General features: G+C 40.8%; 3 protein-coding genes across 9 annotated transcripts in view; 1 reads left to right on the top strand and 2 right to left on the bottom strand.

The window, feature by feature from the left end:
* Positions 1 to 5367, top strand: part of ampd3b (adenosine monophosphate deaminase 3b) — a 35204-nt gene extending 29837 nt beyond the window's left edge. For all 4 annotated transcript variants that reach the window (XM_042110932.1, XM_042110930.1, XM_042110931.1 and 1 more), the window contains 2 exons: positions 3632 to 3742; positions 4967 to 5367. In XM_042110932.1, the coding sequence (XP_041966866.1) occupies positions 3632 to 3742; positions 4967 to 5140 (285 nt within the window). In that variant the 3' untranslated portion in view covers positions 5141 to 5367. The remainder of the gene's footprint in view (positions 1 to 3631; positions 3743 to 4966) is intronic.
* A 2126-nt stretch (positions 5368 to 7493) lies between these two features.
* Positions 7494 to 15753, bottom strand: rnf141 (ring finger protein 141). Its single transcript, XM_042110996.1, has 6 exons — positions 15486 to 15753; positions 14245 to 14431; positions 13724 to 13832; positions 12370 to 12551; positions 11667 to 11774; positions 7494 to 8954 (listed from the first exon to the last, which is right to left on the bottom strand). Exons 2-6 carry the CDS (start codon positions 14373 to 14375, stop codon positions 8804 to 8806), a joined length of 681 nt encoding a protein of 226 aa, XP_041966930.1. The 5' UTR covers positions 14376 to 14431; positions 15486 to 15753; the 3' UTR covers positions 7494 to 8803.
* A 175-nt stretch (positions 15754 to 15928) lies between these two features.
* Positions 15929 to 25234, bottom strand: LOC121724412 (mixed lineage kinase domain-like protein). 4 transcript variants are annotated; one of them, XM_042110969.1, is made up of 11 exons: positions 25168 to 25234; positions 21989 to 22478; positions 21803 to 21907; positions 19839 to 20016; positions 19383 to 19483; positions 18060 to 18195; positions 17808 to 17892; positions 17464 to 17603; positions 17323 to 17372; positions 16809 to 16949; positions 15929 to 16333 (listed from the first exon to the last, which is right to left on the bottom strand). In XM_042110969.1, exons 2-11 carry the CDS (start codon positions 22434 to 22436, stop codon positions 16284 to 16286), a joined length of 1434 nt encoding a protein of 477 aa, XP_041966903.1. In that variant the 5' UTR covers positions 22437 to 22478; positions 25168 to 25234; the 3' UTR covers positions 15929 to 16283. The 4 variants fall into 4 exon arrangements, with proteins under 4 accessions (XP_041966903.1, XP_041966904.1, XP_041966905.1 ...); XM_042110970.1 differs by having other exon boundaries at positions 21989 to 22438; positions 25168 to 25212; XM_042110971.1 differs by having other exon boundaries at positions 21989 to 22442; positions 25168 to 25210.
* Between the last annotated feature and the right edge of the window lie 2 nt (positions 25235 to 25236).

Genomic DNA, 25236 nt, shown 5'->3' with positions numbered 1-25236 from the left:
TTCAATAGAAAGTTCTCACTAATGCTGAGGACTATAGGATACTACAGTCTAAAGAATACCAGAGCCATATAAAGGTAGAGTTGTGACAACTCCATTGACGCTAATGTTCCATTTTTTTCCAACAATGGCAGCTAATGGAAGCCTCATAGTTCCCGGAAGTTAATAATAGCAGCAGTGCAGTTAAGGCAGTATGTTTGTAGCCAACATTTCAGACTCAGATGTACATTCCTTTGCCTCATCCGAATAATAATAACTAGAATGTAATGCCAGAGGAATTACAAGTAGTGGATGGAAAGCTGCTGGCTTAATGTTGGTGGGGAAATTCCTTGAAAAAAAACAATAAATCACTTAATCTTTGAGTTCATACAAACTCTCATACCAAAAGACCTTGTGTGTCAAGGCGTTCTTGAGATATAACACTCAAGGTGTTTTTGACCTTGACATTTGATCTTTGACCTCCAACATCAATTCACTTCATCTTTGAGTCCATACAAACACTCATACCAAATTTCAGGCATGTATGTCTAGGCATTTTTAAGATATCGCGCTCAGAGTATTCATGGACTTGACCTTTGACCTCCAACATCAACTCACTTAATCTTTGAGTCCATACAAACACTTGTACCAAATTTTAATTTTTCAACATGTCTGTACGTTAAGCGGTTAGAGTCGCATTCATTCTTGAAAAGGTAAAAAGAAAAAAGGTTATAATAAGTAGAAGAAGAAGAAGAAGAAGAAGCCAGGAGATTTCAAGAAAGTGGATTCCATCCACTATAATAACAGTAATAGTAGTAAAGTAATAGTAGGCTATTACTTTACTACTATTTTCTGCTTTTCTGCTGCTCAGTCTTTATCAGTTCCTCATCAAATAAATTAAAAGAGGCTAAAAGCCCAATAAATGTGCCACACTAATAGCCGAATATAAGATAACCCTTGCCTATCCCATTTCAATTAGGCAACACTACACCTCCACGAACAAGCTGTCATTAAGTTTTTGCGTTTAGTAGGCCTACAACTTTTTTTTGAAGTGACGTTTCTTGGGCATTTAGCTTCACCATCACGTCAAGTTGTAACGTATGCGCAATGCTCATCTAGGCTATGGATTTAAGTGGCTTAAAGGCAGCAAAAGTGGGATATAGTGCAACTGCTTCCCCAAAACAATTCCTCCATAACTGTGTATTTAATCGTTTGATATGTGGATAACTTTCAGTGGACTAAACAAAAGGTAAAGATTTTGTTATCACAAGGCTAGCTGGTTCGTTATATGGCGAAGCATATAGCCAACTTTGTTTGCAGCAGTGAAGCTGAGTTTGTTGTTAACATTGTTGGTAACTGTCAGGGAATTTAACCCCAACATATAGATACAAGAACCACAACACGTAGTATGGCTTTGCCCACAAACTCTGGTACCAAGAGGAGAGCCTGCTAATGTAAGGAAGAATTCCTCACACCATCAGTCTCTGACTCTGCAGCCCAAAAGCTGTGTCTTTTATTGTAAAGATGCACACAGAAAATAGAAAGCAAGACATAGCGACTTCATTGTGACTCACCCACACACACACAGACAGGGTGCAGTTCCTGTCTGTCTGGGTCCACACTTCTTAGAACTCAGCACAACAACATTTAACTTGAACTCTCTGTTCTTAGAACTCAGCACAACAATATTTCTGCTTACACAAATGATTATATAATGATAATAATAATTTCCTTACAGTAACTTAAACGTTTCTTCAGTTAGGAGCAGTAGCCTACTGTTTTTTTATGTTGCATTCATTTTCATTGGCAAAAGCTAGCCTAATATGCATGAGAACCTATATAGATTTGAGGGAGCTGCAGCTGTTAGCATCAGCACGGTCATATTAACACAGCAGGCACTAGCCCAGTGAAGGATCGTGTAAACCCCATCCCCAGAAACCAGTTTCAAACCAAGCTTGCATTGATCAGTGGCGACATTTTTAACAAGGGTGGCACTAGTGGACAAGTGTGGGCAAATTATTAATTATATTTTCACGTGGGGTAACTTGTTGCAGGGCAACCACATAACCGGTTCCATGTCTTCCGATTGGATGATTAATGATCAGTTTAAGAAACTTGAGGTTGGTATGAAGGAGTGTATTGTGTATGTGAGCAAACATTGTTCACGTTGCACATGGGGCAACTTGTTGCAGGGCAAGTGTATTGTATGTGTGAGCAACCTACATGTTACTTATCTGCCTGAATCTCAATATTCTGATCACAACAACTCTGGGCAAATTACAAGTCAGCACCAGTGCTGCATTCATTGTTTTGCACTTTTATAATCACAATCACAAAAAGTAGGTTATTGGTTTTACCAAAAGTATTTGGCAGTATTTTTAAACTACAAACCTATAAAGTATTTTGATACAAAATATTATGCCATTTTTTCCCCCTAACTAAATCAAATAAAAATTTGTATTTTAAATACAAATTTCTACCAGCCCACCCAAATATAGTAGCCTAGCCTAGGTTAGAACCAGCCCTGCCCTGCATGGAGACATATTTTACGATAATAATGGAGAAAATGTTGGCAAAACTTCGGAATCGGAATCTCCTTCCCTCATTCATCTACAGTATTTGCGCAACAGCCCACATTCTGCGTTCAATCCAGCGAGACAAGTGACATCGCCATAGGCACGATATTTAGTCTACCTCTGTTAGGCCTACAAAAAGTTGCGAAAAGGAGTATTTCCCGATCGGGGAGACCTTTCGGTCCGCGGTTCTATAATATCATTCAATTGTGCCGCAAATTAACAGACAGAAGTGGGGCGTAATTTAAATTCATGGCTCCGTAGACCAGCAATCTACTTGTCGAGGAGGCTCATAGTTTGAGAAACGCTGCAGATCATAGACAGAGAAAGCTCTGGGAACAGAACACAGGCATATGATTTTGTTGTCACGCGCTACTATGGAAAATTAACTTTATAAAAGACCGGCTCGGCCAAAAAAAGAAAAAAGTATGCCAGATGGCCAGTCCAGCCCTGCGTTCGGGAATTATTTAACCAAAGTGGAACGTGCGCAATATTTCATTTCTCCCTCCTGATCGGGACAAATAAAACAGGCATGGGGGACGAAAGAAACATACAGTTTAGCCTAAGCTATGTAAACTTCCCATAATTTCAATATTTTACAACTCAAATTTTACAAATGCTTGACTAGCCTACAGTTAACACTTAATGGCCTATCAAATGTCAGCAACTTAAGTGTGTGATTAGATAAATAGGCACTGGCAGATGCAATAGGTAAATAGCTATCTTTGCGTGTTAGTACAAGCAGTAGCCTGTATGCCAATAAAGGCAAGCGTGTTTGCCACTTACATTTCTGACGTCTGATACTTCAAACTGCTGCAAGTGCATCATGAAAGGTCCTGCCTTAGACCATGTTAATGGCCAATCGTAGACTAGGATTTGGGGGTGGCACCTGGGGTGGCCAATCGAATCTCAAGGGTGGCCTGTGCCACCCGGAGCCACCCCTCTGGCTCAGCCCCTGGGCCTACCATGCGCAAAAGCGCCACTCGCGCCTAGGCTATTTAATTGTATAGCCTTGTTAGGCTGTGTGCGGGGTGTGCCAACTGTTTGATACTTTATTGATCCCCAAGGGTGTGTGTTCACAGGAACCTTTGATGGAGGAGTATGCCATCGCTGCCCAGCTGTGGAAGCTCAGCACCTGCGACGTGTGTGAGATCGCCAGGAACAGCGTACTGCAGAGTGGCCTCTCACACCAGGTGACACACATACCCTCACACACACACATACTTCCTCATTTTTATTTTGATGATGAAATAGATCCTCAGTATGAGTGTTGTTTCTTTCAGTGGATATTCTTTTAGTCCAATAATATAGTTAGTCCAATAACATAGATAATCTACTGCAGCACAATTTGCCTGTATTTGCATCATGGAGTTTGGGGCTATAGTGATGTAGAGGTGTGGACAAGAAAACTTCTAATTCTACTGTTACTGTTGCTGTCCACCCCACTGCTACATCATTTGACTGCTCACATTATAGTTTTTCTCGATCGCTTTAACACTTGTGTCCACTCTGACATCACGTTTTCAAAACAATTAACACGACACGCAGGTCTAAACAACACACTCTGGCCAAAATGACACACTTTGCTTGCAAAAGGCTCTTACTCTCTCAAAACATTTAAAACATGCAGCAAAAGCCAATTCTGCCTTCTAAAGACACATCTTGTCGTCAAATCACACAGTGATTTCAAGCAGTCATTACACTAGACACACTGGACAACAAAATGTAAAACATAGTTCTCAAAATGAGGAGTTTCAGACTTTTTTTGCTGTCTGTGCCATTTCTTTTTCATGTTTCTGGTTTCACCCTAGATGTAACTGTCATTGACATGTAAGACCTACAGTAAGCACTAGACAATACACATTTCATTGAACTACAACTTGTAATTTTTCATTGAAATAGACCTACAGTAAACATTTTGTCAGCTTTTGTACTGTTTTCTTCACCAAATAGGCAATACAGTACTTCTCTCTAAATGTGCCTTAAATCTATACTTGCAAATAGCAACACAGAACAGACATGGTATCTCTTATTGATAATGAATGATTGCTGATTGAAGAATTGTGCAAAGGAGATTCACAAAGTTGTATCAGAGATTCAGACTTATGCAAGGAATCTACCACTTGTTTCCTTTTGATTGCATAGGGAAACCAATCAAGTTTGGGGTCTTTGAATGACATCTGTGTTAACTGTTTTGCAAAAGGGTGTGAGAAATGTGTGAACCCAATGAAAACGTGTTAGCTCATTTGCAAGAGATGACTCATGCTGTGCAAAGAAGGTGTTAATGAAGACCAAGTTTCTGTAAGCAGGTCAAAGCAATAACGAGAAAAACTGTAAGATGCCAATCAACGGTGCATGTGTTTTTGCGTGGCAAGTCAGACACTAACCACCACCTCTGTCTGTATCTATCTGTTCAGGACAAGAAGCACTTCCTGGGTGAAAACTACTTGGAGGATGGCCCTGAGGGCAACGACATCAGACGGACCAACGTGGCACAGATCCGCGTGGCCTACCGACACGAGACGCTGTGCAATGAGCTCTGCTTCCTGGTGGAGGCGGTCAAGGCAGAGGACCAGGCAGCGGCACAGTGACCAGCTTCGTGATCTGAAGAGAGTAGGTGGAGATTGGGGTGGGTAGACAGGAGTACAGGGGGGTCTCTACGGCTTTAGATAGCACAAGCAGTCCACCCAGTCACCTACGACCTTCATTACCCAGCTGACCATTGCCTTATACACCAAATATGGCTGCCTTCATGTCCAAAAGCATGAAAGGTAGAAAGCGAGTAAATCTGTACCAGAGAAACAGTTGCGATGCACCCAACAAGAGATGGCCAAGTTACACAATGCCATTACATACTGTAATATGAAGCTGCTGTTGATCACCTGTTGTGACAGTTTTTAGGAAAAAGGAATGACAAGATACTGTCTACGGCAGGGGTCTCAAACTCAAATGAGCTGGGGGCCAATTCTGCCAACGTCATCTGATTGGAGGGCCGGCTACTTCTGAAAATGCAATGTTCTTTTTTTCAAATACCACACAAAACTGCAAACAGAAAGTGCAAGTGTTTTTATCTAGTTTTAGACACCTGTGCTAGCAACCTTAGCTTATAAATAAAATTATGATAAAATAAATATTAATACAAATGATAAAATAAATGAAAAACATAAAAACAGGTATGTGTGTGTGTTTCACACCAAATAAAAATATTTCCTCTCATAACTTTTTTAAACCTGGCAAACTAGGCATCAGGGTTAAGAAAGCCATTGCCAACACCATTGGATTTTTATATCAAAATTTCAAAAGGCCATGGCTTGAAAGTGGTCAGAGATAAAGTCTGTAAATGTAAAAATCTTTGAGTAAAACAAAAGTTTATGAAGGGGGTAAATTTACCCATCTAATTTGTCACTGGATGGCAAGCACCTCAAATTATGCACCTTTTAGTAAATACTGGATGAACATATTTAAGCAGGTTTACTTTCCTTTTTTCATATTACCCACATAACAAATTAACAGGAAAACACCTAAGATGTATACCAACACCTAAGATGTTGTGGTTTAGTAATAGATTACTACAATATAGGCCTACAATAAAGTATTCTGGTCAAACAGTTCCTATCGCGGGTAATCTGCAGTACCCAGAAGTTTGCATCATATTGCGGGTGACTTTGTAGTTCTTTAGAGCCCTATTTCTACTAGCCCTGCTGTCTGTACCACATCCATTACGGACACTATCATCACGATTACCACTGCAACCTCAACCGCTATGTTGGGCAGAGGGTCGAAACAAGCATGGTATGCTTAGTGGACACCGTTGTATACACGCACCTCCATTCACAGACGCACCGTGACTATCACGGTCATAGACGATCGATCATAATCTCCAAAAGGATATTCTCCTTCAGAATTAGAATAGGTGAATAACATAGCTTACCTAAGACTTCATCACACGTGAACGTTTTTCAACATTTGGTGTAGGCCTATTTCTGCTTAATTTCTGCTTCAATTTCTGCAACACTATGGCCTGCATCGCTTCCGCGTCATTACATATGCACGTCTTTGTGTTTCTCGCGTGTAATACAAGTATTTCCTGAAAACTTTGCGCAGCGATTTTGGGTTTGAATCAAGCTCTGGATGTCTTGCACATAGTGGAGCAGAGTAGGCCTACAAATGAGATTTGTCACCGTACCTGGATCTATCGTCTATTTTAATCAGTATCGTTGTTTGTCGCAATTAATAGCCTCAAGGGCCGGATTACATTATTATTTTGTCATACGTCGCGGGCCTGAATTAGGCAGGACGCGGGCCGGGTGTTTGAGACCACTGGTCTACGCTGTCCTTTTTACAGGAGAAATTGGTTTAGGTTTTAGATTAATTTTTTTACTTGATGTATTTTCATAACTTGGGCTACCTGAATAGATGTTCTTATTGCTTTTTTTTATTGCTGTGATAGTTTATAGCAAAACACTTTATTTGCACGGGCTTGTTGCATGGATAAAGGGATTTTTCATAGAGGCTAGAAAACTTGATCCCTACCTTGACGAACCAGTTTATTTAGGAACTGCTGATGTCAAAGTTACTATTTACTCAGGACAGGCAGAGGTGGAGCCTCTATTCTACGGCAGATTTTCTACATATTCTACGCCACTTGGACCTAGATAGGAACCCAATGATTACTGTAGGTTCTCTTTCTCTATGAATGTATGGGCGTGTGTATTTGCTATTTCTGTTTGTCAAACTGTTCCTGTTCATGTTTTCTTTTTCTAAATAAAGATTCAGAACATTATTCAGTGTTTAGCAGTCTCTATCCAATTAGTTTATTAACATGCCTACTTTGAACTATTGGGAAAGGTTTCACAAGGTATTTAGAACTAGCAAACGTATTAATTATTTTAATAAGAGTAGATAAATAAGGAGCTGAGAGAAGTGCCCTCGCGTTAAAAAAAATGTGTGTAAAAAGGATAGTATTTTATTTGTGTTAAACAGTACCACCTACTGGGCATTAGCCAATTATGCAATTTACACAGAGATGACATGAAAATGCTTCATACAAAAACAGCCAAATATCCTCATCTACCCTGCTACAAGCCTCATACATTTATATCTATTTACTTTATCTGGACAAGCAGCCGTGCCCACAACCAAAGTCTGAGTATTAACATAAGGTCAATAATGACAAATGATGGGATAGGTGTAAACTTCTACACATCAATCTTGTAGACATACTAAACTCAGATGACAAAGAATCTGAGTCTCTGAACTCCACCCTCAAGGTTTTAATTATTAATAACAATAATAACAACAACAACAACAGGGTATTTTTAAGATCCTAATCAAAATAATCAAGTATAATGCTACATAAATAAATAATTATAATGCTGCATAAAACATCAAGCATGTGTAGAATTTTTTGTTTTAAAAAAAATAGCTACAACAAAGCCCAGCTTTCATTGAATTACAGTGTTGTTTTACTCTGACTTGGACACAAGAGGTTTGCAGTCATAGAAGAGCTAGCAAGCAAAAAAAAACTGCCAAGAGCAAGCGTGAATGAGCAGGCCAATTATGTTGAATTTGTATGGGGATGTATGTTAGAGCCTGAGCTGAATAGCCGACCTCCTTGCTAACACAACATCCCAAAAAACACAGAAATTGAATAGAGAGCAAAACATATTGTTGGGTTGTTACGGCAACCCCTGATGTCTAAAGTGGCAGAGCAATCACCCAACAAGAGGACTAAAGGCAGCAGTGGAAAAAAATATCCAGCAAAAGAAAACAGAGGTTTTAAATGTGATGTCTCAGATGATTTCATGTCACAGTAATTCAAACAATCAACACAGACCTGTCAAATATCAAACACGCCGCAAATATGCAGTGACCATAAAATCAGTGTATGAGACAAGTGCAATTAAGTTAGTCATTTTTTCAAATGATACATTTATAAATCAAGCTTAAAGCTGTAGATTTTTGACAGTTTGTACTTATTTCTATTCTTTCACAATTTTCTGTGATACATATTTCTTATTTTTTTCACATCTTAAAAAATTGAATACTTGAAGTAGAAATCCAAAAAGCTGGCCCATGGCCAAAACCATCACTGGTTAATGCCTCCAAACATCCAAAGGCTTATTTGATTTAATGAAATAAATAAACCTTAAAAAACTCCAAAAAAAGAAATTAAGATAATTATATTTGTCCATATGGTTGCCATTGAGAGGAGGGAGAGGAAGATTAAGTTGTTTGTTAGTGTGTGTGGTAGGTTAAGGCCTGTGAGGATGGCCTGCCTCATCAGCCAGGTTTAGGATGTAGCCAGCGATGTCCTCCTCCGTAGGAGCATCGGACATCACCCATGATTCATTGGCAGCGGTCACCTGCAGACGGCAGATGGGGCAGTTTCTGCTGTGACCGCTCCTACGGAGGCAAAGATCAAGAGCAAGATCAAGACACTTTGAGTTTCTGCTGTGACCACTCCTACGGAGGCAAAGATCAAGAACACGATCAAGACACTTTGAGTTTCTGCTGTGACCACTCCTACGGAGGCAAAGATCAAGAACAACATCAAGACACTTTGAGTTTCTGCTGTGACCGCTCCTACGGAGGCAAAGATCAAGAACAACATCAAGACACTTTGAGTTTCTGCTGTGACCGCTCCTACGGAGGCAAAGATCAAGAACACGATCAAGACACTTTGAGTTTCTGCTGTGACCACTCCTACGGAGGCAAAGATCAAGAACACGATCAAGACACTTTGAGTTTCTGCTGTGACCACTCCTACGGAGGCAAAGATCAAGAACAACATCAAGACACTTTGAGTTTCTGCTGTGACCACTCCTACGGAGGCAAAGATCAAGAACACGATCAAGACACTTTGAGTTTCTGCTGTGACCACTCCTACGGAGGCAAAGATCAAGAACACGATCAAGACACTTTGAGTTTCTGCTGTGACCACTCCTACGGAGGCAAAGATCAAGAACACGATCAAGACACTTTGAGTTTCTGCTGTGACCACTCCTACGGAGGCAAAGATCAAGAACACGATCAAGACACTTTGAGTTTCTGCTGTGACCACTCCTACGGAGGCAAAGATCAAGAACACGATCAAGACACTTTGAGTTTCTGCTGTGACCACTCCTACGGAGGCAAAGATCAAGAACACGATCAAGACACTTTGAGTTTCTGCTGTGACCACTCCTACGGAGGCAAAGATCAAGAACAACATCAAGACACTTTGAGTTTCTGCTGTGACCACTCCTACGGAGGCAAAGATCAAGAACAACATCAAGAAACTTTGAGTTTCTGCTGTGACCACTCCTACGGAGGCAAAGATCAAGAACAACATCAAGACACTTTGAGTTTCTGCTGTGACCACTCCTACGGAGGCAAAGATCAAGAACACGATCAAGAAACTTTGAGTTTCTGCTGTGACCACTCCTACGGAGGCAAAGATCAAGAACAACATCAAGAAACTTTGAGTCCAAAGGTCATATAATCACACCAAAAGAAACCTGTTTGTCAACATTAAAGCAGAGAACATTTCTTTGCCTGACAAAACTGTTACATATGATGATTTGTTTTCAATATAACAACCTGGCCAGCCCCTGAATTCAGGCACAGAGCCTAAGAAACCCAAAGACATAAACCTTTCCAGGGCAGATTTCTCCTCAGGTCACAGAACAACTGAAGGCGCTCGACATAAATCTACTGTTAAAAAGGCTGAACAATGCACACATGCATGAATTCCCATGTTTTAAACTGCTTACACTGCTTACACAAGCTGTGTTAGCTCGTCACACAAGTTTCTCAGCATGTCTTTCACACACCATAACCCCACACCAAATCTGCAGAACCATACACTAATTCCCAGTGTTTGACTTTTCAATTTCCTAAAACACATTGTGCAAAACACTACACAGAATTTTCTACCTAACACACATAAATCTAACAGGAAGTAAAGTGATTTTGTTCTTCAAACACAACCTATCAAAATGCCACACTTATTCAGCACTTATTTCCACTCAGTCCTGAATGTACAAACACTCTTAGATTACTTTACTGAACACCATCCGATCATTGCCTTAGCACAGGCCTGTTCCTATAGGATTTCCCGTTGAAATGTTCAAAACCAATGCAGATACTTTGAAATGAAAATTAATTGGACTTTAGCGTAATGTTCTAAAAAATGTCGACTTTACGTAAAACTTGTATTTTGTCCCCACGTTACCATTAGCTCAATGTTGTTTTCTGTGCCTCCGGAACGCACATGTTTGTTTCTGCATGTGAAACGGTCTGCTCCCTCCCCACCCGCACACACACACACACACACACACACACACAGTAATATATTTTCTTTGGAAAAAGCAAAATAATTTGATAGTAGTCAGTAATTTCATTCTTTGGAAATATAGTAATTTCTGTCAGCTTTTAAAAACTCCATGTACATCTGGTGGCCATTGTATTTTGCTTCCTTTTTCGTGTTGGCTGTAAAATACTGTATTCACAACAGTAAATTAATAGGGAAAAATCACTTTTTGGTTTCAATATTGCTTACATGTTTACTGTGTATTTCAACTTATCTCTGTAGATGACTTTCACTCGTGTATGGAAATATACATAAGCCCATGACAGACAGAAGAGCTTTTAGGTTTTGAGCAACAGTGTGTACATGATGTATCCAAAATGTCATATTATGACAAAAGTGTTTATAATGTGAGGCGAATGTTTGCTTTAGAGATGTGTTTTTTTGCTCCATTTCGCTGGAGATTTGAGGCATTTTGCATTTTGTGTAAGCAATTGTGGATTTTGTGTGTAGAGTTTTGAAAAATAGACACAGAGTTTTGAAAATGTGTGTAAACAGTTGTAAAAAAAAATATATATCCTCAATGCAATCTCTCTTTTCCCCAGGCCCTGTATCTCTGAGCTTCTGCATCTGGTCTTACCATTTATCTATGCATTTCTGTCAGACAGAATTTGATTGATTTATTTATTTTTTATTTGCTAGGAACAATGCTCATTAATTCATAGACAAAATGCTGTAAATAAAGCCAGAGTTAGCAGCTGTGTGTGCTAATTTTCATCCGTTGTCCCTAGCCAGTTAAAAGGCAGCCTTGTGTTTTTCTGTCTTACCATCTATCTATGCACTTCTGACAGAAGCTGTGCGCACACGGCAGGATAAGGTCAGCTTTGCTGTCCATACAGATGCAGCACTCCTCTTCATCGGTCAGCTGCTTCACCCTAGAGCCCAGTGGGAAAACAAAGCGCATGTAATCCACTAGAACAGTGCCGGGGCACACTAGTGTGCCGTGAGAGATCATCAGGTGTGCTGCAGAAAATTACACAAATGTCACTCACTGGTCCAAAAAAGCAACTGTTGCATCAAAGAATTTATAACCACATGCTCTCATTGATTGTATGATTGCACTATTTGTGGTATGCAGGCATTGTACAATGGGGGCCCCATATCCAGTATTCACAGAATCATCACATATCCAGTTCATAACAAAAATTTAATTAGATATAGTCACCTACAAATGAAACACAGGGCGCTTGTTTTATTGAGCAGGTCTTGCATAGAAGCCATAATAAGGCCATATCTGTGTATTATTTGATATTTTAGGCTATGGTATGTTTATTTTTTCTTCACACAGGATGTTAGTGTGCCGTGGGACATTTTAAGTGTCAAAAGTGAAAAAAGATTGAAAAACACTGCACTAGAACAAGCACACACAACAGGTAAAACACAGCTAAGGAGACACATACTGGGCTGGTGAATTGTTTATGCACAAGCACAACTACAGACATTTTCAGGGCCCTCTTTTGGTTGGCCTACCTGCCCATCCACATGCTGGCCTGGCACGAGTCCGTGGAGGCGAGCTGACCTGAGGGGCCCTCTGCGCCCGCCTCCCCGGAGAAGACCTCCGCCGCCTGGCTGGTGATGTCTTTATACAGATGGATGAACTGGTACAAGTTCATGATGCGGGAGGCCTCCACCATGCCATTCTCTTTGTTGATCTGAGGGAGAAAGCAGCACAGAGACAATGCTATTGTAGAACAGATTAACAACACGGTAAAGTCACCTCTTATGAACATTTCATGTTTAAAGAAGCACTATGCAGGTCTGGTTATTCCTTCGCTGTTCCTGGGTTTTCGACAGATTTGGGCTCACATTTTTCACTACACAGCTCCCCCTGCAGCTTAGGTAGCAAGTGACTGCTACGCTAAACCCCCACTAGCTAGCTGTCAAGAAACCAAGCTAAACACATACAAGGCTCACAATAAAACGGTCGAGCAAACACATTGTTCAAGAGACTGTCAAACCACATTACAAAGACGAAGTTCACCCAAGGGTAGGCTACTTACAATGTCAACAGCAACAAAGCCAAGTCGGCGTCCGTTTTGCAGTCTTCTTCGAAACTACAATCTGACTACATTTTCGAGGCACGATTGGATACTTCCGCTGAGTCACATCCAGATTTACCCAGACCGGGTCCAGAAAGTTGCTTATTCGTTTTTTTCCGCAGAGAAGCGATAGGGGGAAACGAAGCACTCACCAAATGACCCAGAAAGTGTTGTAGAACCATCAGAACGACTCTGAACCTGCATAATTAAGGTCATTTTTGCTAAATTTGTTGCATAGTGCTTCTTTAATTACATCCTCTATATTATACAGTACGAATACTCAGTATACAGGAGCTCGAAAGGAGGCAGTAAGTGAACAATTACAGAACATAGAGGAAATTGAAAATCTAATGGGGAATTTGTCAAGTTTATTTATGCAGTATACACATTAGGAATGCACTGATACCACTTTCCTAAGACCAAATACATTTTGGTAAATTTGTGTACCGAGTGGTCATACCAAGAGCCAATGAGCCACTCTTTCTACCAGAAAAATAACAACTACCATCAAAGTGCAATGAACTGGACTGATTTTATTTTCATCAGATGTACTCTGGTGTTTACAAAAGTGGCATCTTGCATGTTATCAGAGAATTTCTAAGTACTAATGAGTACTAATTCAGTGTGGGAATGATCAATCAATGTGCATAACAAAGCTGTCAGACAGAAAGGGTACAGAGCAAAAGAAAATACATGGGCAAGATCAACCAGCATGATTATTCTGTGTCCCTTCATCCCTGTAAGCGGTGCTGAGGTGCTGACGCTGGTGGTCCCCATGAACTGACCTTTGTGCACACAATCCTCACAGCCACCTTCCACAGGGCTGTGGCATCAGAACCTGGCTGCACTTCAAACAGGAGGTGCTTCTGCTGTCCTGCAGCCAACTTGGCGGTCCTGTGGGGGCAGACTGACGTCCATAAACACACCCAACTCGAGTCTCTACACACTGCGACATCATTACATATAGAACACCTTCAGACAGGCCAACTGTCATGTTTTTTTTTTTTTTTTTTTTTTTTAAATTGTACTTCAAATGGTGGTTTGACTGAAATAAGTGTAAGGCTCAACTCACCTGCTATCATGGACAAACCTGATGGACCTATGCCGTTTTGCTATCAATGTTTCTTGTGAATGTATTGTATTATTATTATTTTATTAGTATATGTATTATTGTACATGGCTTGAAATCACTGAATAAAATGAATAATATACACAATTGTCCTCTGTTGGAAAAAACAGCCAGGTTAATGGCATCAATTTCATCTGATAGGCTACTGATTTGGTAGTGTTGTGAAGATCCTCTTACACTTCATTTAGCTCGGCCACTCGACCCAGGAACTCCTCGTAGGTGAGGTAGCCGCTCTCGCGCACCAGACCGGCGTGCTTGAGCACCTTCTCAGGCAGCCTGCCCGCCTGTCCGGTGAACTGTTGGCCCATGGTGGTCCCAAGAGGACAACGGAATCCCAAAGAGAACAGGCCTCATTCAGCAGTTTCTTTAAGCACAAGCAAAGCAGAAGAACAGAACACTGCTGAGCTTCGCAAAGGATGTGGTTTTAGCCGTTCACTGAACCCTAGTTCAAGTTCTGCTGCTTCCTGTATTGATGAGCATCTAGTGGTGAGCTTTGACCACAAGACCACAAAATAGTAATGACAATAGATTGTGTAGCTTTTCAACGATATAGGCTACCAGTATTCGTTAGCCAGTGGGCCTAGACCTAACTTGCCTGACGTTAGCTAATTACGTAACACAACACATAGTGACATAGACTGGTCTATGAGTAGTGATGAACACCATCACTAGTCTTGTGTGTAAAATACAACATACTACACACATGAGCACAAAGATTGAGTTCATAAGTTATACGTGGGATCCTAGCCTGTATTTTCAGGTTTAGCCTAACACTTCGCTTTTAACGTTACCTAAAACCTCCCACATACTGTCATTGTACGGTTAATATTTAGCCTAACTCATTCCTACAAAAAAAAACTAAATAGCACTCAATTTGGAGATAAACTTGACGCCGTTAGGTTACGTAACACAGCAAGCTAGCACACGTTAGCAGTTAGAGACCGACCGACGAGAACTGTCATCCAAAGACTAGATCTACATCTGAACAGAGATTATCACATTCAGGGCTCAAGATAGTTCTATGGACATTGCGTATTGCTAATGGATAATGCTACAGCTGGAGGAGGGAGGTTACTTAGTTAGTAGCAAGTTTTCTAAATGGTTTATTAACAGTTAGCAGCTAGAGACCGACCGACGATAACTGTCATCCAAGAACAGTCTTATTGACATTTCAACACAGACTACATCTGAAAAGAGATGATCACATTCAGGGCTCAAGATAGTTCTATGGACATTGCGTAGTGCTAATGGATAACGCTACAGCTGGAGGGAGGGAGGGTTACTTACCAGCTAGTAGCAAGTTTTCTAAATGGTCCATCAAAAGTGATGCAAGTTAGATGCTAGCTTGAAGCCAAACCAAGGAAATAATCCAGAGGAGTGATGGCTTACTAAGCAGTATGTGCGGTCATATAACTTACCTTACATTAGTGATCATCAACAGATAGTGGAACAGAGGTATTCTGTTATATCTGGATAGTTTTGGATTCTGTAGTAGTGGTGTTTACTTTTTAGCCGTGCTTCGCCATTCAGTATTTTAGTGGACTGACAACGTAAGAATTCAGTACCGCCACCTACTGAGTAGTGTGTGGAGAGCACTACTGTGTTTCCTAGCCTCTAGCAAGGCCTCCTGCATTATCTCACTTGGCCTAGTTGGATTTGTCTTAATTGAACAATATATTAGACCAGGGGTTCCCAAACTTTTCCATGACAAGGCCCCCCAAATACCACTAGGTTCTGGCATTTTTCAGATGTATTTATTTGTTGCTTTTATTTTTCCTTCCAACTTGCTGAAGCCCCCCAGGCACCCCCTCGCGGCCCCCACTTTGAAAACCACTGTATTAGACAACACAGTTCATAGATGTATTGTTTCCATATTTATTCCCTGAAATTTAAATACATAAAATGAAGACATGACTTATTCTAGATTAGGCCTAGAGTAATATTCATATCATCTCACTTTGTTTTATTTCAGGATGAAATATATTCTGTTGAGTACCCTGTTGTGATTTTTTATTAAAAAAAAGTCTAATTTATTAAATCTAAATCTGTCAACAGCTTCAAAATGCTGAACTAGACAGATACCGTAGGCACATAATACATACAGATAACTCCTGATTGAATCTGCGGTACAACCTGCTGCTCTTAGCCTATTAAGAGAGATACATTTCATTTAAGTTTTTCAATCAAATTATTCAATGAGTTGAAAACTTCCAGTGTCAATCCTCTTCCAACTGTTCCACAACCTTGCGTAACTTATCCACAAGCACTGTGAATAAATGACATAAACACTGTGAATTAGTGATCCACGTGAAGTCAGCAACTTAAGATACAACTAATGTTTCATAATGCATGCCTTAATTCCTAATTAGCCTAGCTATTCTATTATGCATCTATTAAAATAGTGTTAGAGGTCTGTAATATATGGTTACAAGGATACAAGGAAGTTTATTGTCACATGCATATAGTTACTGGATGTAAGAAATGCAGTGAAATTATGTCTGGTGTCAGCCTATTTGTGCATTTATGGGGGGCGGGGGCGGGGGGTAAAAAGTGCAGTAGAAGAGGGGTTTAGTAGATTAAGTGGCAAGGGCTGCATAAGAAAGGTTATATACTAGGATAATATATTTTATGCCACTAACTTAAGTAGCAACAGAGAAAAGTAAAAAAAAAAAATCTTTCTATTTCACTGAAAATGTTCAAGGTTACAGCCATGCCAGACTTGAGGCAACAGAGTGAAATACCTCCAGCTGTTGGTCTCTGGAAGTCATCATAGCAACGACAAGCATCGATTAGCTCTCCTAACTGACGGGGGCAGTCTTCGGGTAAGGGCTCCATGGCTTTCTCCTCACAAACTTTTTGATAGACAAACTTTTGATCACAGCCTATGTCAATAAAGGTAAGAGTTTTTGAACATTCTAACAAAATATTCCATTCCGCAACATTTAAAGGTGCTAAAATTCCATGTTGAATTCAGTGAACCCAGATGAACCCAGATATTCTTTAGAACGTTCATTTTCCAACATTTCCGCCACACCGGTGTGACAGTACACACTGGTTTAAGAATGGTGAACCTTATGGTTATGGTTATGGTTACGCTTCTGTCCAAAGCTGCAAGAACTGAGCAGATAGAATGAACAATGATGATAGCCTACATCATGGAATTACATCATCAAACAACAAAAAAGGTAATCATAATGTTTCAAACATCATCACATTAAAATTGTCAACAGAATTAAAGCAGTTATTCACATATACCTTTAAAAGGAGCACATCGAGTTGCAATTTCCCACAGCACAATGCCAAAACTGTACATTAAAAGACACACATAACTCAGTTAGTAGTAGAAGAATAACGAGAGGATGTTCATGTGAGAGGAGAGGACGCTTGAATACTTACCTGTATATCTCACAGGCTTTATCATAGGGGTGATTGATGCTCTGCAGTTGCTGAGGGGAGCTGTAGCACAAAGTGCTGAACTTCCCACTGTTATTTTTCCTCAGCGACGTCTCTGTTTTAGCAAGCTCAAAACCTCCAAGCTTGACAAACCAGAAAACACAATTATAAATAAGCATGATGTTTGTGTGTTTAAGTGTGTGTGGGGGGTACAATTTGGAATAATTAACTACACCCTTAGCGTAACTACATAAATCAGAAATGTTGACAGGACAACATGAACACAGTGAATATGTTCAGCACAAAATAACTGTTCTTAAGCAAAGGAAAAATCAAGTCCTACATACCTTAACTCTGTATCCTGCAGCAACCAGAAACTTGTTACTGTTGATGCATCCATGAACTTTGAACTTTTCCTCCGACTGGTGCAATCTGCAATGATGAAAATAGCATATCTAAAATATATTACTAGAAATTACACATGGTTCTCAAAAGAGGAAGTATGTTCACATGGAATTACCACCACCAGAGGTAGAACATTTAATAAGTAATGACTGTGTGTGTGTGTGTGTGTATTTGAAGTGGATATGGGTGGTCACCTGTAGAGCCCTTGTGCGGCATCAAGACACATCCGGGATTTTCTGTCCCAGGGTAGTTTGTAGTTGCCATCCAGCACTTGTTTTAATGAGCCTTTTTCACAGTACTCCATGACAATCAAGAAGTTGGGATTGGGACCTTTACAACCAAAGGGTGGACACAGAGAATAAAATGGATGGCACCGCCACAGTTATACCAGACAGTGTTTCCCACAGAATTGGATTCAATTTGTGGCGGTAGCTGACTTGGACAAGGGGGGGGGGGGGGGTATTAAGATCGTCTTGGTAGTGTATAGGTCTAATTGAGTGCCTGTGCCTTAAGACGTTTGAGGGAACCCTTGCAATTGTAACACAGTTGAAAGGCTGCTGATGTGTGGATGCAATTCATAACGCAGACATCCCAAGTCTCCCATAATTTCTGGAAGTCTCCCGCATATTGATAGCGGCACCCTGACGTCCGCAAATTAGATAAAATCTCCCGGAATCTAGAGTGAGCGATCAAGAGCGCGCATGCGAGACCACGTGTGCATCTGAGTGTAGCGCGCACACGACGGGAGAGAGAGAGGGGTGGTGCGTGTGTGTTTGAGCGCATCCAAGACAGAGAGCATCCTGATTGGCTTGTTTCGCTAAATCAACCAATCAGTTTTCAGTGTAGGCGGGCTTTTATCTCTTTTCTCCCGAACTTAATGAATCAGTTCAGTGTATAGAAACAGGGGCGTCATGGCAGGGTCAGTGCCTCAAAAAAAGGAAAATGTAAGACCCATTTCAAAGTGTAGGCTACCCTTGTCTCATAAGAGTAAAACATAATGATAGGCCTAGTCTTGCACACTGCACTGTTTGTAACAGTGACTTTAGCATTGCCCATGGCGGGTTAAATGTTTGCAAAAAACATGTTGAGGTGAGTTTAACAAGTGTCAATTCATGTGCATATTATTCAGGCCTACATATAGCCTACTAGATAGTTGCCAAGGTTACATGAAAAGACCATTAATCTGTGGCGGCCGATTTTTATTTCGTGGCGCCCCGACACAGATTAGTCAATGTATGGGAAACACTGCCAGACTTATGTAATCAACTTACTGTATACACATATTGGTGAATGATACAAACATAAAAATGAAGAGAGCATGTAAAAAGTGTGTGCTTGTGTCACTGTGTGTGTAGGTGGGTGTGGTGGATGTGTGTGTTGTGGAAATGCTTGTGTCAGCATGTATGAATGCTACATCCGTGAAACTAATATAGTAACAGGAACATCAAAATGTAACAAAGAGAGAATACTGTACAACTGAAGACAGACAACAGAGAAAAGAGCCGTCCGTGACCCACCGTTTTCATCTTGGACACAAATTCCAAACATTCTGAGGATGTTTGGAGATTCAAAGCGCTTCATGGTCTCCACCTCTTTATTGAAGATACTTCTCACCATGCTACAGTAACATTGGAAACCACAAGTGATACAGTGACATTTGTGCAACAATTAGTTTCAAGAATACAACCCAAAGTCTCTCACATCATTAACAATGACAGTGTTATTCAGTAAAACATTGTCAACATATATTTAAAAACAGACTACTGGTACTCATAATGAGACTAGGCTACTCATATTTAGGCATAATAACTTTAATATCCATGGTGAATTGCTTGCAGTGCAAGTAAAGGATGCATTTATACAGGATGTTCTCATTCTCATCCTATTAGTGTTAGTATGTTGCTCTTACATGTGAGGTACCCTTCTTCTTATCAGCTGAGACTTCATGACACTGATCCTGTAAACTAGCTTACCTGGCACTAGTGCTTATGGGGTATGTGTATCTCTTGATGGCCACAGTAAACTTGCTGAACTCTCCTTTGAAGACCTCAGAGGTGGGGGTCGTCATGAAGGGCTTCTTGGGCACGTCAAAGGTCAGCTCTTCCATGCGGATCTCTCTGATGTCCTGCAAGTGGATGCTGGGAGCCCTCACTGAGTGCAGAAACATAGTAGACATCATGGTGACATTAAGAAAATGGCAAAGCACCCTTAATGTTGAAATGACCAGAAAGACTCATTTGAATTGCCATAATAAAAGTGGCAGTAAAGCATTTTAAAGTTGGCCTATGTTCCTAAAGCCACAACATGTGACCTTATCTATATAGCAAGTCTTGAAACATGGTTGATATCTGACATTTTAAATCACTTCACACATTTTTAAAAAAAAAATGCATGTTTGGATTCAGCCATTTAAAGCTGCAGTAGGCAATATTTTTTTGATCATATTCACTGAAATTGACACTTTGCTCCGACAGAACAACATAAATCAGCCGGTTTTAGAAAAAAACCTGCACTTCTACCTCCACCTAGAGCAGCCTTTCTCAAACTTCTTTGACCTGAGGCCTGGTCATGGCAGACTTTGGGGTCATAGGGCCCACCTACACGTACCCCCCCCCCCCCCCTCCATCAAATTATCATGATGATTATCATTATCACAATTATTATTTTATATTGTATTATATTATATTGTTCACTTCAGAGCAGTCAATGTTTAAAGTGCTAACATTGTTCACAAAAAGTTTGTGAAAACATGCACATCAGTGGACTGCTTTACTAATGTAAGATATAATAATTACAATAGTTAATTGCTTTTGCATGGTTGCATGATGCTTGCATGAGAAATACTCAAAACAACAGCAACTATATGGGTGCTATTGTTTTAGAATGTTTCCCTCATGTAAGCAATGCATCATACACTGGTAGGCAAATGGAGAAAAAATGTACATGCTTTTTAAAGACATCTTATTTGAATGCCTGAATGTAAGGATTCAGGAAACATAATACCAGCTTTCATGTATGGTAAACGGCGGAGGCGATAAGCGCAAATCTTTGGTCTGGAGATCTTAAATAGGAAGACTAAGGCTACAATAGCTTTTGGCCACGCTATATTCAAATTTGACTACTCAGACTGAGGCCTAATCAATTCTAGGCAGTGTTATACAGTCTCTGCTCTGTTTCTATGGAAGTTGCAAGAATCCACGTAGTTCTATTAAATGCTGTTAAATAATTAAATAGCCTTCAGACAGGTTGAAGCGGAGCTTTGCTACCAACGTTATCGGGTAGTTTCAGTTTCTGTCGCGCACACGGGCACACGCATGCATTGAATGAACGCTCATACACTTAATTGTACGGCTCTATGTTTAATGACATCGAAATAGCATTTCCTCCTGAAACGTTTGTTTTCTTTTTCTGTCAGTCCGCGGTTCCTTGATCAATTGCACAGCAAATTATCACACGAAGCACCGGGTCTAATTTCACTCCATGGCTCCGCGGACCAGCAGTCTCCACGTTGCGGACCGGTGCCGGTCCGCGGCCCATACTTTGAGAAACGCTGACCTAGAGCCTGTTATTTGTTTTGCAAAAATCCACAGCTCCCGGTTCTTCTGGTCCAATCAGAGCAGGGCTGTGTGAGATCTGACTGTCAATCACAGTCTGGTGCAGTCTGGTGCTGACAAGCACAAACTCGATGAGAGGGTGCACGGTGGTAGTGGGGGAGGGGCATTAGAGTTGTAAACATTCAAAATTTTGGCTATGTCCCCTCAATCTGTCAGACTTGCCTACTGCAGCTTTAACACAGCAAACGAAATAGGCTACAAATGCAGAACTTAGGCTATTGCCCATGGACTAAAGAATCGTTGGGGACTCACTGACAGCCATGAGAAGAGCTACCTGTTATAGGCTACATAGGCCTAATCAGCACGTTGCGTTTACAACTTACATGACTTCAGCATTGCTTCAATGTTCTTTACGCCTCTATTCGTCTCGTCCACAATGTCATGCACTGCATGTACGCTTCCTTTCGTTTCCTCAGCCACCTGGAGCACTGAAGGTAAAAAGTGAGGGACATGAGATAGACTGAAGCAGAAAACCAAGTCAATTCTCACACATGAAAGTAATGGTTTACATTTCTGTAGTTCGTGTCGGTCGCTTTCTCTATCATCCTTGTCCTCTATTCTCCGCCTGGCCTCCTCGAACACCACATCCAACTTGTCCTTCTGGTCAGCGGCCAGGGCGAGCGAGAGGAGATGAGCCGCATCGTTCAACCGCTCGTTCAGGATCGCAAACTCATCGCCTAAGTCATATGCTCGAACAATACGCTTCAGGCAGCTGGTGGAGGCATACTTCTTCACCACGTCTAGCGCTGACTCTAGCGTCAGTTTTAGTTCTCGCAGGCCTCTCTCCACAAGCCGAGGCTGGCCACCTAATCCATGTACCTTCACCGCCTCCACCATTTCTGTCAGCGCCGAGACGCGACGTGCCAATCGCTTGGAGCGATGCTTGTTGGCCTTGACTTCACCACAGAGGGAATAGACCTTTTCGGCAATGGCCATTATCGGATCCAACAGGTCCATGACTGACTGCAATAATAAAAACAAAATGGAATATAAACGTTCCTGTTGAGGGAAACGTATTTAAAAGTCATGTCAGTGTCATGCATTTTATTATCCCTATCTGAAGAAAATATAGCAAATCATTTTGGCTTTGTTTTGGTATACATTTGGCCTCTTTGGGCTTGTTTTGGCACAGGAAAAGCTCCATCTAAGTCTTTTGGGCGACCTGTGGCTTAATTATGATTTACCATAATACATAAAGGGCGCCATGCAATTTTGGCTTAGTTATGGCCTATGTCTGGTTAACCAGCTGAAAAGTTGATGAGCGGGACCGCATCGCATGACTCACGGGCATCTCTCTGGCTTGCCAAAAGGCTGTGCAAACGCCGGGAATTTTGAACATTCCATGCCCAGAAGAGCCCCCAGTCTCACATCAGTTTGCCGGCAGACAACGTAAGGTAAGTCGCGTTTATTCTCATTTTAAAAAGACATTGTCATTGCTAACATCAAGTTAATAGCCTATTCGTTTATATGTTATAAACGCCAGTCATCCCCTCCACACCGTTATTAGCCTGTATGCCATATAATTCAGTGAGCCGATCATTGCCTTTGTAGCCTATAAAACCGCATTTAACGTGCATGAAGGCATTTTAGATGTGAAGTATGGCAGGCTAAATGTATGTACGTTACCTTCGAAAACATCGAGAAATGCAAACGGGATCTGCTAGCAAGTTGTAGGAAATGAACATAGACAATAGGCTATAAGATATTTAGGGGCAGGACTATCATATGCTTAGGCTACCTGATAAACTGTTGGCCCAACTTGCTGCTAACTCCTGGTTGATTGAAGGATCTTGCTTTCTAAGCAGTCCACCAGTGTCTGTAAAGCCACTAGCCCAAGTATTTAAAGCAGGTTGAGCACAGCCAACTGGGTTCCACAACAAGCTGTTTTACCAAAGAAATAAACCATATGGGGCAAGAAAATGTCATGGCGGGGATTGAACGGGAAAATCCCGTTTGAGAAATTACATCTCAAATCAGTTGTTATGGGTAAGCATTTAAACTGTTCATCACTGTTCACAAATATCCTGTTCTCGGCTCTGACATTTCTGTGAAGAGGTGGTTTTACTGGGCTGGGGAGGCTGTGAGGAAAAACCGCCAACTGCCTCCCAGGAGCAACAAGCAGAACAGCTTTAATAAAACATATATCATTTTAAAATATTTTGCTTCATTTAATTTTTTTTGCACACACAGAACCTAGTTTAACCATATAACTTAATATGAGCCTAGAATACTAGGACATACATGTAGTAGGTTTAAATAAATAAACAAACAAATAAATAAATAGAAACACTTTGGGTCAGTTATGGCATCACTTTGGGTCAGTTATGGCCCCTTTTCGGCAAGGTTTTGGCAACTCTTTGGGATATGTCTGGCTACATTTTGGTATTCCAAAATTGGTTTTGGCTGGGTTTTGGCCGCCTTTTGTTTTTCTTTTGGCACGCCTAATTTGGCCCAAATTTGGGCCGTACATCATCCCAAAGCTTTGCCAAAATGGCATGCCAGTTTTGGCCGAAATTTGGGCCAAAATGATTTTGCTATCTGGGACGTAGGCGCTATTCCTCCGGATCGAGGACAACTTGAGAGAGCCTCTTCAGACTACTGATGTAGACATGCATTGACACTACCCTCCCTCAGGCCTTTGTCTTACCATCTCACACCCATATAATACCAATCTGAATTATTCTAGTCTATCCTGCTGAGTGGCAGAGGTCACAAGACTTTGTCTTCTGTTCTATTGTCTTATGTCTGTGAATCTTCTTAAATCATTGATGCCTACCTTGACCAATTTGACCTTTCACCTGTTGTTTTAACAGAAGGCTATTGGTGTACCCGTTGACAGATTGCTTATGGAAATTGAATATGATATCATAGAAAAATAAACGCCCTTTCAAAGAGGAAGGGAGCATGGCCACCCAGGAATAGAGAAATGTAACATTGCAGAATACAGAAAGAGACTAGAACTTTTAGTTTTACGCAAGTTTTGACACATCTATGGATAGAGGCTGCATGACATTTAAGTCAGGTTATCAAATGTCTCAGAGTATGAACAGAAGCCACCCTATTTTCAAAGTAAAGACACACCTTGCACTTAACAGAGTGAAAGGTTCATGAAGCAATGCGTGATAGACAGAAGTGTTATTTGCACTTTAGGGAAGTTCCACAGATAATGCTTTCTTTCTCTTCTCTTTTCCCATACGAAATGTGCACCATAACTAAGATAAAAGTATTTCAAACACAGACTGTTATTTCACTAGTCTAGGCCTACACCCTTTTAGGCAGAATGTGGGTGCTTTGATTTATGAACAACCTTTTTTACCCATGGATCTTTTTAGAATCTGCAATGGCATGCTTTCCAGGAGCTTGCTTTGAGAAAAACGAGTGCCGACAAGTTGAACAGCCATCTCAGAAATCACTAGATTCTCAAAGTCCTTAAAGGACATTGAGCATTTCATTGAATTCACAATGACTTAATTGAACTGTGTTTATTGATTTAACGTGAGCAACAGAATGAAAGTAAAGTTTCAGACAGTTGGGATATATCCTTCCTCAAACCATTTAATTTCAGTGTGTGAGAAAAGAATTCAAAGAGAAAAGCCCAAAGTTGAAGAGTGAGTGTGAGACACAGAAACCAACAGGCACAGTTCTGAATGGTCACGCATGAATAGTAGTTTCAATGAATCGTTTTTACCGTGAGAGTGTGGGTCAGCCAGCCGCCTCAGCCACGGTGCCTGCTTTACCACAACTATGACACTAAACC

The sequence above is a fragment of the Alosa sapidissima genome, chromosome 11 (assembly GCF_018492685.1).
Source record: "Alosa sapidissima isolate fAloSap1 chromosome 11, fAloSap1.pri, whole genome shotgun sequence".
Classification (NCBI taxonomy): Eukaryota; Metazoa; Chordata; class Actinopteri; order Clupeiformes; family Clupeidae; genus Alosa; species Alosa sapidissima.
Note: the sequence above shows the minus strand (reverse complement) of the source record. Positions and strands in the feature narration are given on the sequence as shown.

Coding starts and splice junctions, on each gene's coding strand:
- rnf141 (XM_042110996.1), bottom strand. CDS start 14,375: ATGGGCCAACAGTTCACCGGACAGGCGGGCAGGCTGCCTGAGAAGGTG. Junction 11,775..12,369: donor GCCAGCATGTGGATGGGCAG/GTAGGCCAACCA, acceptor ACTGGGCTCTAG/GGTGAAGCAGCTGACCGATG. Junction 8,955..11,666: donor CAGAAGTGCATAGATAGATG/GTAAGACAGAAA, acceptor TTGCCTCCGTAG/GAGCGGTCACAGCAGAAACT.
- LOC121724412 (XM_042110967.1), bottom strand. Junction 18,196..19,382: donor TTGTGTCCAAGATGAAAACG/GTGGGTCACGGA, acceptor TTGGTTGTAAAG/GTCCCAATCCCAACTTCTTG. Junction 17,604..17,807: donor CTGCAGGATACAGAGTTAAG/GTATGTAGGACT, acceptor TGGTTTGTCAAG/CTTGGAGGTTTTGAGCTTGC.